This window comes from Platalea leucorodia, assembly GCF_965183815.1.
Source record: "Platalea leucorodia genome assembly, chromosome: 6".
Classification (NCBI taxonomy): domain Eukaryota; kingdom Metazoa; phylum Chordata; class Aves; order Pelecaniformes; family Threskiornithidae; genus Platalea; species Platalea leucorodia.
Genome location: NC_138828.1, coordinates 67,924,949 through 67,937,723, shown reverse-complemented (window position 1 = coordinate 67,937,723; position 12,775 = coordinate 67,924,949). Strand labels below are relative to the sequence as shown.

Here is a 12,775-nt window from a genome sequence, read left to right as displayed (position 1 = left end):
AACCATTCTCTGACTTTATGATTCTTTTTATAGTCTAAGGCTATATTACTCAGTTCACGTAACTGAAAGCAACAACTACATAAAGAATTACTATCAGGTAACACAACAGTAACTGACCTTTTTAAGCTACCCTATTTTCAAGCAAAACACATCAGCTGAAGCCACCATGAAAAAGCCACTGTGCATCCACATCTTTAGTCCTTTTCCTCATTGCGATCTCAAATATTTAGAAAGGAAATCAAGTACCACAGTCTTCTCTGTAGAGGAGCATACGAAAGACAGTGAAGTGGGGCAGCAAAAAGAAAGTCTAGATCCATACCACTGAAGTCTAGGCACTTAATAGGGGCCTGTGTTTGTAACCAAATTGCCTCAGGTTGTCCTACAATCACTGGACACAAGGAACTGCTCTTGAAGGCATTGTTTTACCTTTGATTGATTGATATACTTTATGATAAGAGTATACCAGAAGCAAAGGGACTGCTCAGCTTCTAATTTTAGGTGCTCAAATTAGTGCCTAAAATTAAGCCAAATTAATCTAGCCTGAATTAGGCCCACAGGCATACTTTAAAATCAGTTATAGTAGCCAATTTATATAGGAAGACATTAGTGTTATTACTATAATTAACCTCTATGTAGGTATATATATATATGTATGTATGTATCTATGTATGGATCTTCCTCCCTCCCTCTCCCTCCGCCATTTTTATCTGTTAGCTGCCCTGAAGAGATTTTATTTCCTCATAGCGTATCAAGACATTAAAGGTAGTGTCAGTGTGCTTTTCCTTTATCTCTACATTCACATACTTTTTTTTTTTCCAGTCTCATTGTTATTTTTCTTTCAGACACATACTTTAGGTCTCAGTCTCTAAATGATTTGATGTTACACAGTCAAAACCTGCAGGGCCAAGCCTTTCCTCCCAGACCAGTACTGCTGATACTATCCTATATATTGGATAGCAAGAACACACAGACATGTGCACACATGTACAAAAAAAGATACCACTTTTCAAATACATTGAGAGCAGATATTTAATTTAACCAGTGAGTCACTTCTCAAGTAGCTTGCAGAGCACAAGTGCCAACCCAGCAGCTCCTATGCGGCAGACCCTGGCACTGGTATCTTGCCATCCTGCTGTGCACCGACAAATCTGTTACCAGCTCACAAATCTGTTCATCACTTCCTTTTAAACCTCAATAGAGCATACAGCAGATACCTTGTCTCAAATGAGCAGTTAATGAAAGTATAACTTTTGATGCATGCAAACCTAAAAAAAAATCAAATGAAAAATAAAACTTGCTTTGAGTAACAGGAGATGTCGTTTTGGCAGCCGAGCAGGGCAAGAGCTTCATAAGTCGCTCTTTAATGCTGCGTTTGGTACTGTTCTGAGCGTAGAGGAAACCTAAAAAAATAATTTATCACGACTGTTAACATAGGCTTGAGAACAATTTCTGTACATGCTGCAGAGTTCATCTTTATAGCAGAATCCTGATGGGAAAAGGCCAAACAGATGGCAGCCATCCTGAATTGCAAAGGGCAACCAGGATTTTTGAACAGGACAACAAAACAGGTGGGGTTTTTTTGTATCTTTCCAATAAAGGGAATTTTTTTGTATATGTGCGTCTCTTGTATATGTGCATCTCTTGTAAAGTTCTTATAACCCACTTTAAAACATCTAACAGAGAAGTATCAGATTATATATTTGAAACAACACAAGGTAAGAGTGTTTGTAAAAATTTTAATACTAAAATATTTTAAAGAGTTTTAAGTCTATTTGATTTTGAAGTTTCATATGGAAAACAAAACCAAAACCAAATAAAATCTCAAAGATATATTTTGTTGTCCTTTCTGGCAGTCTTCTAGTTCCATGGCTGAGTTTTCCCATATAATTCATTTAGCAATTGCGATAACCAACCTGGTACTTTTGCCTTTTCTGAATATTAAAATATCAACCATGATGTGTAGCCAGCCTCCCTTTCCTTAATATTTGGTATTCTACATATATATATAAAAATAAGTATTATTTATATTTTCATCTTTAAATACTGACATGGCCAAATAGTTTATGTTCATGTGCCATAAAGCAGGTGAGCAGCATTATCCTTATTTACTGTGAAGGAAATTGTCAGAGTAACTGCCTGTGAGGTCTAACTAACCATTTTATACAAAATGGGTGATATGAGCAAGCATCTTCTGGATGGATACTTGCTGCAAATGACAGACTTAACATCTTAACAGTTGAGTAAATGATTTGTGTTCCTGAGAAAGGTAGAGCTCGGTTTGGACATTATGCAACTCCTGCAGTTTTCATCTTGATTGTATGCACTCAAACACAAACGCTGCTCTGTGATGGCTCTTGCTGCAACAGCAAGAATGCAAAACAGATAGGGAAAGAAAGGAAAGACACGACTGACAATTCCTGTACTAGCAGAACAGTCACCAGGATAATCCTGGGTTATCCCCACTACCGCACTTGTGCTGAATACTGGTGTTAGTGACATGATGTAGAATAGTTTCTTCTCTGTCACCAAACCAGACAGAGTGGGAATCTCCCACCTGTAACACTAAGCGGAGCTTGTAGGCAATCTTGAGAAAGTATGTACTTGTATTTGGGAACAGCAGGGGAAAGCGAGAAGGCTTTAAGGATATTAGATTGTAAATGAAAGAAAAAATATTTCTCAGTTTGTATACAAGTAAAACATTGAAGGAAATGAAATTAAAGAAACGGGGAAAAATAGGAAAGACTCAACCACAGCTTTAAAAAAATCAACCAACTATTACGGGATAAATTCTGCCTCTCTGAGAACAGCGGCTCTGGTGAATGGGTGAAACAACCCAGCTTCAGCACAAGGTCAGATGGACCTAAATGACCATCTCTGGAAATGTCAAAACCTTTTAATACAAATAATAAGAATGAATACACTTATCTGTAACACTTAACCATCAGCTAAACTCAGAAACACTGTGCAGATAAACAAATAAAGTAAAAGACAATCTGTGATCTGATGGGTATCTCAAACTCCATGTTTTTAGTTTGATTACAAAAACTGAGCCTTTAAACGGATACCTTATGGCCTCAGCTGGCAGTGCCTGCAATATCACACTATGCCTGTACTGTAAGTATCTGAACACAAAGGAAATTGTTTATCTTAAACATTTTTTTCTTTATTAGTAACTCTTCCAGCATAGACATGATCTACAAATATCTACTTCTAGCTTGTTGATTTAAGTTAAGGTTTGCAAAGGTTTACTGGCCATTATTACTTACATAATTACATAGGTCCACAACCTATGTAATTACTGAAGATGTATACAGTGCTTTGCAAAACTTAAAGGGACGTATCATTTCCCAAGGGTTTGAAGCTCAAAGCCTTGAGTAAGAAAATAATTTTGCTACATTTATGCTCACACAAAAGCTCATGGAATTCAATGCAAAACATATGGGCTTTGCAGTGGTATGACCAAGGTCAAAAATAAAATGAAATATATGGGAGAATGTAATATCAGAGGAGTAACTTAGGAGGACAGTATAATTTTTGCACTCACTTCTGGCAAGTAATTTAAAATGTTGATGCTAAGATCAGGGTAGAGGTGAAAGAATTGGTTTATCTTCTCACAGAATGAGGAAGCAGCACGGAAGATTTTTGCTCCCAGTGGCTGCAGTCAGCCCCTTCTGCAGCTATTCCAGTCCACTGTCATGACCTCCTGCTCAGTACCACAGCTTTCAACATGATTTTTTCATGAGTAAAAGACTACTTAATACAGAGAAAACATATTGCACACTGGGTCTATGCTGAGTCAGTGTTTAATATATGTTGAAACACTATAAGTGTTAATTAAGATGAAATATGTAATAATTTCTGTGGATTCTGTAGCTATTTTCCCAGTTTGAAACAGGTTGAAGAAAAAGCTGTGGCCATTAAGCAGCTAATTAATCTAAGATAGATTAAAATTTATTTAATATATAGTAAGAGAAATATATATCTTATTACCAGAGAAATATATATCTTATTACCAGTCTTCAAAATGGCTGTTCATGAAAAGATGAAGAGCCATGAAGCACCAACACACTGACAATGATGGACCGACGCTGCTTTCTTCAGACTTCTAGAATAGAATAATAATAATTTTTAGCCTGCAAAGAGATATTCAGAAGGAGCTGAATTTTCCAAACTCTTCTTGATTTTTTTTTTTAATAATTGGTTGACTAGAGATTTCATAGCTGTTATCCCTAACCCAATCAGCCACAAATTCCTCTCGGTTAAGTGTGAAGGTTCTTCAAATTTAGGTTAGTTAACTGGTGCTGCTTGCTCTTGGGTTTGACAATTTGTTCCTCTGCAATGAAAATTAAACCGTGAGACACACTTTTCCCCAGAATTCACTGTGGGAGTGTCCTAGAACTCATCTCCGCACGACACCACCTGGAATTGTGGGCGATTGTCCCAATAGGTGTTCACACTTCACAAAACACTCTGTAAGTGGAGCATGGCTTACATATTCTCCTATTTAGTTACTGTTGTACTGATATGTGTGCTGCATATAGATGTCGGGCATACTAGACATCCTTTGGGAGTGACTGCTATTTAGCATGATTTATACCTGTAGTTGCAGTTGATAAATGCACCAATAGCTTAAACATCTGATTTACAGATATTTAAACTGAGAACTGTTACTCTACAGTTTTACTAATAAAAGTTTAATATGGAGAATACCATGCATACACATGATCAATACAATTGTTTTTTGAATTGCTACTTTTAAAAATCATATTTGGCCAAAAGCATCCAGATCATTGTTATGTGTGTGACCTAGTCTCTCCAATATCACAATGTTGAGAGGTTGATGTAGATCTCACACTGCTGGTTACAAAAAAAATACACAAAGAAGCACAAAATTTTTTCCTTGTTAAGTAACAAATTAATAGAGTCATAAAAGACTTTAAAAGATAGGGAAAAAGGATGTGTTAGAATATAAAAATTATTATTTATAAATCATAAGTGATTCATAAATGACCATATATTCCTAATCATATACATATACATCTATACCTAGACTATCCTAACTTTTTACATATTTACTTTTTTCAGATGTATGATCCCTGCTTTAGAAAGACAGTACATATTACATATTGCCCTGTTGTTACAGAGACAGGTGAGACTACCCCAGGAAAGATTATAAAACCAAGGGATTTTTGCAGGAGTTTTCAGAGGCAAAACATCTCTCTTTCTAAGTGAGATTGTTTTCTTTGCAAATTCTTTGTAGTCAGCATGAAAGCGAGGGCAGGTAGGCTACTTTTTGCTGGTGTAGCAGATAAATCAGATAGTCTGTCTTGCATCCCCACTAAGTGCAGAAGATGGACTGTGCTGTGGTTGCCCTTGCCCCCAAAGTCTTGCCCACCTTTCCTGCCTGCAGCAAATGCCCTCTGTTCAAAGCAGCACTCTCCTGCCTTGCCTCCCACCTCATTGCTGACTTTTTATAATGGGATTTGGGTGATAAATGTCAACGTAGAAGGCACACTCATCTGAGTACTTAAAAGAGCTTTTTGGTCTGGTAATCATCTTATTTAATAGGAAGTTCAAAAACCAAAAACAATTCTCCCAACAAATTCTTCCTTCACTGTCAGTGAAAGAGAAAAGTCACCTGTAAAACTACGTCTTTTTTCCCCACTCTTTTTCCCTCCATGGCTTTTTATTTTTGTTTACTGTTTTCTTTCTCAAAGTCTCACTCCTTTATTTGGCAAAGACAGCAGATGAAAGCTTCCACTGTTTAAGTCTCACTCCACTTTTTACTCAGCAGTATTACAATCCACTGGCCACATCCACTGCCTTGGCAGTACAGCTAAGCTCCCAGTAGTGCTGGAATTTGGATTTTGTTCACTTACAGGATTTTAAGTCTTCCCATGAAAATGGGAAAAATACCTGTATTTTACTCGTTCTGAATGTGATCTTTTTGGAAGAGCGTTAGTATAAGACCTGAAAGCCAAGCTGCACAGGTAATTTTCCTAAACCTAAAATTTTGGTAGGAAGTGACAAAGATACTGAAAACAAAAAGAAATGCATGAAGTGTTTTCTTGGCATAATGGTTTATGCTCAGTTTCAGCTGTATGACGGAATTTCTCCCAGGGCCTTAAGGGCTGGCAGCCCCACTAAACTGTTAATGGTTCAGCACAGATGGAGAGGCAAGGGAGACAAAATGAAGCACAGATTTCATATTCACAGTTCAGGACTTGTGGAAGAGAGCCAAATCAGAGTAGGTGTTCCTTCTGTGTAGTGAGTCTGGGAATGAAACAAAATTATGTACAACATAAATATTTATAAGTCTCAGCCTCAGTTCTTTGGAAACACCTGCTGAGGAACTGTGTGAGCTGTCAGTAGGCTACTCTACAGATCCTCAGCATTTTTTGCCAACCAGGGGAAATATTCTTGCCAATCTCATTTGTCTGTACTTATGCTTTTTTAGTGATTCTTCCTCTACAGCCCCTAACTTTCTGTTTTTCGTCACAAAATACACCTCTCAACTTCATGGACTAGGCTAAAGTCCTATATAAACCACATCAGACCTGCTACAAGGAGAAACTACCAAGGTATTGAGCTGAAAAAATGGATGGCAGCATTTTAGGGACTACCTTGAAACACACATTCAAGAGTGAGATTACTCTCCTTCACTTTGCATTCTCTTGTACATACTGTTTTAAATCAGCCTCCCAATGGCAGACCCAGATTAGGAGCTGGTAGCTACACTTCTCTACCAATAAATTAGAGGTTAGGCTCAGTTAGGAAGTCTGGAGGCCAAAAGCACTTGAACATGGATTGAAAATGAAAGATAGAGAACAGGTGATCTTGTCAAAAACAGTAACTACATTTGGGCATTTGTGGGATTGGCAAGTGGAAAAGGATGAAAGAAGAGAGGAAAAAAGCTAATATCACCAGAGAGAAGAAATAGAGAAGTGTCAAATTATAAAAAATATAAAACAAAGAAATGGCCATAATTTTGTCTTTAGAGTTTTCATTATATTTTCCAAATACAGCTTTATTATTCAAACCATGCCTTCCCATGGCATATATACAGCTTTTCAACCTTAAAAACTGCTTATGTTATGACAGTTTCTATGCAAATGCTTAATGCAAACATTATCTAAAACTGTTATAAACATCTCTAGGAGTATAAACACTGAAAATCACAGAGTTTCTTCAGTGCAAAGCTTGAAAATGTACTAGTTTTTCCATACCACTTCATTCATTTAATACCACTTTATACACTTGCACATGCACTCCCAGAGCATGTGTAAAACTAAGCTGGTCCCCTGTGACAGCAAAGGTATTTGCACCAGAAAATTTGCTTTCTTTAGAAAAACTCATTTGAAGTGGACCATGTGAGCATATGAGAGAATGCACAATGAACCAGATGTGTTTGACTGCAGTTTCTGAACTATGCAGTTTTCTTCATTTTTTCCCCTTCTGTTGTTTATGAGAACAGTATAGAAGTTTTTAACTAACTGTAATATATACAAATTACTACACAATGAATTACATTAACAGAAAGTTAGTTATCTTGGGGGGGTCTAGGAAGGGGACAGATTAGGAGGAAGAGATTTTTAAGTTAAAGAAGGGATCAGATGAAAGGTAGTAGATGGTGCAGAGAAATTAAAAAAAATAAATTAAAAAATTAAAAAATCTGTCCAGTACAATAGTTTTAAGTCAGGCTCTTTTACTATCCTGAGCAATAAAATAGTTGTATGTTATTCTTAATGAGATTCCTAATTTAGTATTGCTCAAAGGGATTTTAGAATTGAAATAAAAATGCTGAACTACAGAACTTAACAGCTAACAGCTTTTATATGTAACATTTTCTAAGAGATTTTATATGTAACATTTTCTAACATTTAAAACTCAGTGTGTAAGTAGGAATCAAAAGAAATAAAAGAACTATTTTTTTACTTTTCATTGGGCTTTGATTCAAACATGTTTGTATAGATTTAATGGAATGACAGCTTCTCTCAAAGAAACAAGCAGCAAATATAAACTCTGGGCCAAAGAAAATCTTTATGTGGCTCAAGAATGCTTTATCTCATATTCAACTTAGGAAAAGTCACACTGGCTACATCTATTCACAAGCAATTTGGTGCAACAGAAATAGATTGGCAGATGAAAGCAAGTGATGCCGAGGAACCTGAGATCTTGCAGACAGCTTATGGATACAAAGACTGAAGAATAAGTGTGTTTTATCATAGCCTCAGCAAGGTGGATACTTCAGTAGCAGTGAAATGGGCCCTAACACTGGGCAGACTCATCTGGACATCTCAATGGTAGTGTCCCTGGTCAGTGAAGAAGTTGAAGGGCTGGCATCAGTGACCAGGGGTAAGAGACCCTCTGAGTACTCCCTTGCTTACAGGGCTGGTAGGCTCAGCATGGCAGGCATGGCAGCATGAACCTGTAAAGAAAACCTTCTAAAGAGTTTGAACTAATAATTGTGATTAAATAGTGATAACAAACTGAGTTTATCTGGTTTAGTGGAGATTCACTGAGTTTTGTAAAGGAGGAAAAGCAACTGATGCTTCAATCAAAATGAAGGATCTTTTCTAACCGGAGAACTAAAAACCAGTGATATGCAGTGCCAGTGCTGTGGAATATGAAAGCAGAGTGAGAAAAATACTGTTGTAAAAAGACTAGAGAAAGCAACTGAAGACAAAAAGATGAGTCTTTCAAAAATGAGTGACAGATGATGGAAAGAAATCAAATGGCTAATACCAGATGAGCTAGAATGAAAAAGAAGGGTTCAGCAGAGAAAGGAAAGAGAGAGAAAAAGTGAAAATGTTAAAAAGGAGTTCAGAATTAAAATGAAAAAGTAAATAGGGAGAGATTAAAAATAGTGAGAGACCTTTCAAATATCTGTTACCTCCATATTTAGCTTCTTATCGAAACTGTATGCATGTATATGTGAACATGTACAATGCTGGACTCAAATATGCTTCCGTTTGCCAAAGGGCCAGCAGCTGGAGTCAGACTGGTGGTATAGGTGTCCCTGGCCTGTGGTATCAACTACTGGGGCCAGTGGGGTCACTGTGCCATGCACTGGAGTGGGTGGGAGCAGTGTGTCCCCTGAAAAACAGCTACTAGGGGGGTTCAGCATGAGGGAGGGGCTCAGCACTGGCAGCTGGAGCAGGACCATAGGTCACAGCACGTGTGCCTGGTGCTGTCTGCTGGGGGGGGCAAGTGTCTGTATCTGCCCCAAATCAGGAATGCATGGGGTGTCATTCACTAGCAAACCTCAAGCTGGACCAGCCGGTGAGCCGGCGACCCTGGGTCTGGGCAGGGGTATCAGGCAGGGAGAGGGTTTCTTCTGGTATTTGAGTGGACCCACAAGAGCACGGTGCCTGTGGGACGAGCATGTGAGTGTGCACGTTTGCAGTGAGCACCAAGCTGGACAAGCCAGCGAGTGGGAGACCTGTGGGGTGGGTAAGAAGGGCCCGGGATACAGACTGGTTGAACATGCAAATGGAAAGCAGCAGCCACATCCCTTGGCCTGGGCTGAAGACCCCCAGGCACACTGGGCTGTGCTCCAGCAGCCAGGAGGGGGAATCCCTGGGCCCCAAGCTGCTGGAAATGGCGGCCACTTATAACACCCCTTAATAAGCATCTCTGTACTTTGTAGCAAAAAGTCTTTTCATACTCATTAGGAAAGTTAAAGAAGACCAGAAAGAGATACTTTTAATGAATAATTTGTGGAGTATACCTTCATAGTGTTCATGCTATTATCCAATTATTCTGAGTGGAAATAATTAACCTGCAGTGCTCTAGGGTATCACTGTAATGCATTTTTCAAATATTTTGTATGAATTTAGTTCTTAGGAGAGATGTGTCATTGCGAGCTCAGAGAACTTTCACAAAATGGTGAAATGAAACCAGTGCACACTTCTTGATTCTGCTGAACTAGCCCCAAGCGAGTCAGCTCTGACCTAGATTGTTCAGGAGTAGGTCACTTCCAAGCCTGCTTTCAAAGTCAACAGCAAATTTTCCACAGAGTTCAGTAGGACTTGTCCGAAGCTTAAGTTTTATATTCCATACTCAGATTGCTAACATTTTTCTGCAAATTTTGGTGGTTTGTATAAAACTCATTTTGATTTGTAGTGATAGTGACATTACACCACATTTGTACAGAAGGCACCAAGACTTTCTTAAACACTGATAGTTTTCAGTTGCTGTCTAAACTGCCAGTCTTGAGTTAAAGTGCTCTACTTTCCATTGATGATCTATAACATTTTTGAACAAGACAGAAAAAGGGCACAACAAAGTAACGAAGAATACACCTTTCACTTTTGCAAAGAGATTTAAAGAAACTAAAAATAGTGTCATTCATTAAATGCTTCATTAAAAATATTATAAAGAAATAGAAGAAAAGAGCATCAATCCTTCCTGTTGATCAACTAGCTTTAAAACCAAGCATAACATAGATGTTTACATTTACATTTCCTTGGTACAGAATTGAGTTATTATAAATTACTTAATGTAGTTAGATGCAGTGCAGTATTCCTACTAACAAAGTAGTCAGAGCAGTATTTTATTTCAAAAGTGTTCTGGTTTCCTCAAGAATGATGCAGCTACTCTTGTAGATTTTACAACTGTATGTACAGTTCCAGCTTGAAAACCACTTCCAAGCACGCAACAGATGACAGTCTTAACAAGCACTAAGTTAATTAAAAATATCTAGTATGTGCACATGATGAATTTTAGAGGCTGGGTAAGTGTGATAGATTTGCAATTAGGCTGGCTAGAAGTAACAAATACATTCTTGCAAATCCCATCCTCCGTAAGGCCCGGTGCGTAACTTGTTACACAAACACGACCTTGTGCCAAAATGCAGAACTTCTACTCAGTCTTCTAGTTCATCTTGACTACAGTTGCATTCTGAGACTATAATTAATATCAGATAGGTTCAAGAATTAATGATCTAGATAGCACTGTTCAAATACTGTCAATTTTTCACTAGTCTTCTAAAAATCATAATTAAAGAAGTCACTTTGAAGGAACAAATTCTCCTTAACAGTGGTGAATATAAGAACTTAACTGATAAAAATGTCATGTACAGTTTAAAGGCTTATTAAAATTCAGGAGTCACATATTTGCAAATGTGTAAAATTCTAGGATGCATTTGCACCATTTTGAAATAATGTTTAAATAATTTACAAAGTACAAAAAAAGCAAAATTTTTTCCTCGTAGTAAAACTAAGTCTGTGATTCAATGGCAGACCCAGACTCCCTGAGCTGAGGGTCCCTGACTAGTCCTCTCTTCCCTAATACCAATTCCCATCACAGCATCACACTGCTTAAGAACAGTCCTTTCCTTTGCAAACCTGGTTCTATTTCCTGATGCAGTTGACAGCACATCTCTGCAAATAATTTTGTCTGCATGCCTGGGATAGTGATGTATTCGAGCAGCATGAGAATGAATGGTTAACCTGGGAAAGTGGGAGCTTCTTAGGCCTACATTGCTGCCAAAGTTCATATAGTGCTGAACCATGACCTTATTTTCTACATCACAGAGCTGGGGGAAGGGGCAGAGTTTTATTCACAATTGAAGGAAGACAAAAAATGTTTTCCTGCTAATCCTAGCAAAAGAAAGAAGTTGAGGTATTCCAAGGTACTTTCTGAGATTGGAAATTGCATTTATTGTCAGTTTTGTTCATGAGTGTTTTGAAAGCCATCTATTCTATTTCAGCTGAAGGATATCATGCATAGCAAAACCATGAAATTATTAACTAACAACAGCCGAAAAATGTTAGATGATTATACACTGTCATAACAATGAAATTTGTCTAACACATGCAATAGGTATGGGAAATAAAATCAAAAAATCTATTTCTGTTAGTTTTTCTATGATTTACAACATTTAAAAGGCTGGTTAATTCACAGAGCATTATCAGGACAATTGGAGAAAAGTTGTTTTGCTTTCAGCAGCCAAAAATCCTAACAAAATTAGTTGCTTGAACAAGAAGATATGAAATCTGGCTTATAAAGGAACTTTGAAAGCTTTGCACAAAACGTTAGGAAAAAAGTTTAAACTGATCAGTGGCTTTCCATCCTGACACTTCGCTAACCATTGCAAAGGACGTAAGGAAAGAATAACACTGAAACATAAAAGAAAGGTCACTTACTGAATAAGCTTTTAAACCTTTATTTTTTTGGACAGGTTTTTAAAGATGCTTTTCTCTATAAACCAACACTTGCATGCACAGGCACATACACAAACACTGACTGCAGCATGCTGATGCTGATTACAATACTTCCCTGTGGCAACTCAGGCGGCAAGATAAAAGAAATAAACTGCTGCAACAGGTGGGGATGTTTGATTGCATCCCTGACTTTGTAACTATTAAAACATATTGTTTTCTGTGGTTGCAGGGCTTTTCAGTTGCTAGTGCTCAATTTCTTCTCTTTTGCCTGCAGCTTTCATTTCTCCTTATAACCTTCATATTACATTTCTCACTTGTTGTGCATTTATACAGTCCTAGTTTTAGTGAGTATTTCCTGCAGTCTGTTCAAAATCTGCCACTAAGATAATTTTCTTGCCTTGACATAAATGTATTGCCCTGACATAAACTTATTGCTTGCTGCTCTGTAGCCTGGATAAACATCTCTCTTAAACTTCCCTCCCCATGACCCTCCTCCAGCAGCATTATTCCCTTCTTGCCTTGTGGAAACTCTCCACAATTTAACTATATGTAATTCATTAGCCTGGTTACCTTAAGGTAATACAAGGTTACTGTAAGGTTACTATAAG

The 12,775-nt window shown here is 37.7% G+C and overlaps 1 protein-coding gene across 8 annotated transcripts in view; it reads right to left on the bottom strand.

Moving 5' to 3' along the window:
* KCNIP4 (potassium voltage-gated channel interacting protein 4) overlaps nucleotides 1-12,775 on the bottom strand; it is a gene marked incomplete at both ends in the record, with an annotated part of 467,162 nt that overhangs the window by 54,154 nt on the left and 400,233 nt on the right. For 3 of the 8 annotated variants that reach the window (XM_082315067.1, XM_082315066.1, XM_082315065.1), the window contains one exon: nucleotides 1,266-1,400. The exons of 4 other annotated variants lie outside the window; for them this stretch is intronic. In XM_082315067.1, the coding sequence (XP_082171193.1) occupies nucleotides 1,266-1,400 (135 nt within the window). The remainder of the gene's footprint in view (nucleotides 1-1,265; nucleotides 1,401-12,775) is intronic. One more of the 8 variants, XM_082315068.1, reaches the window with a different exon arrangement.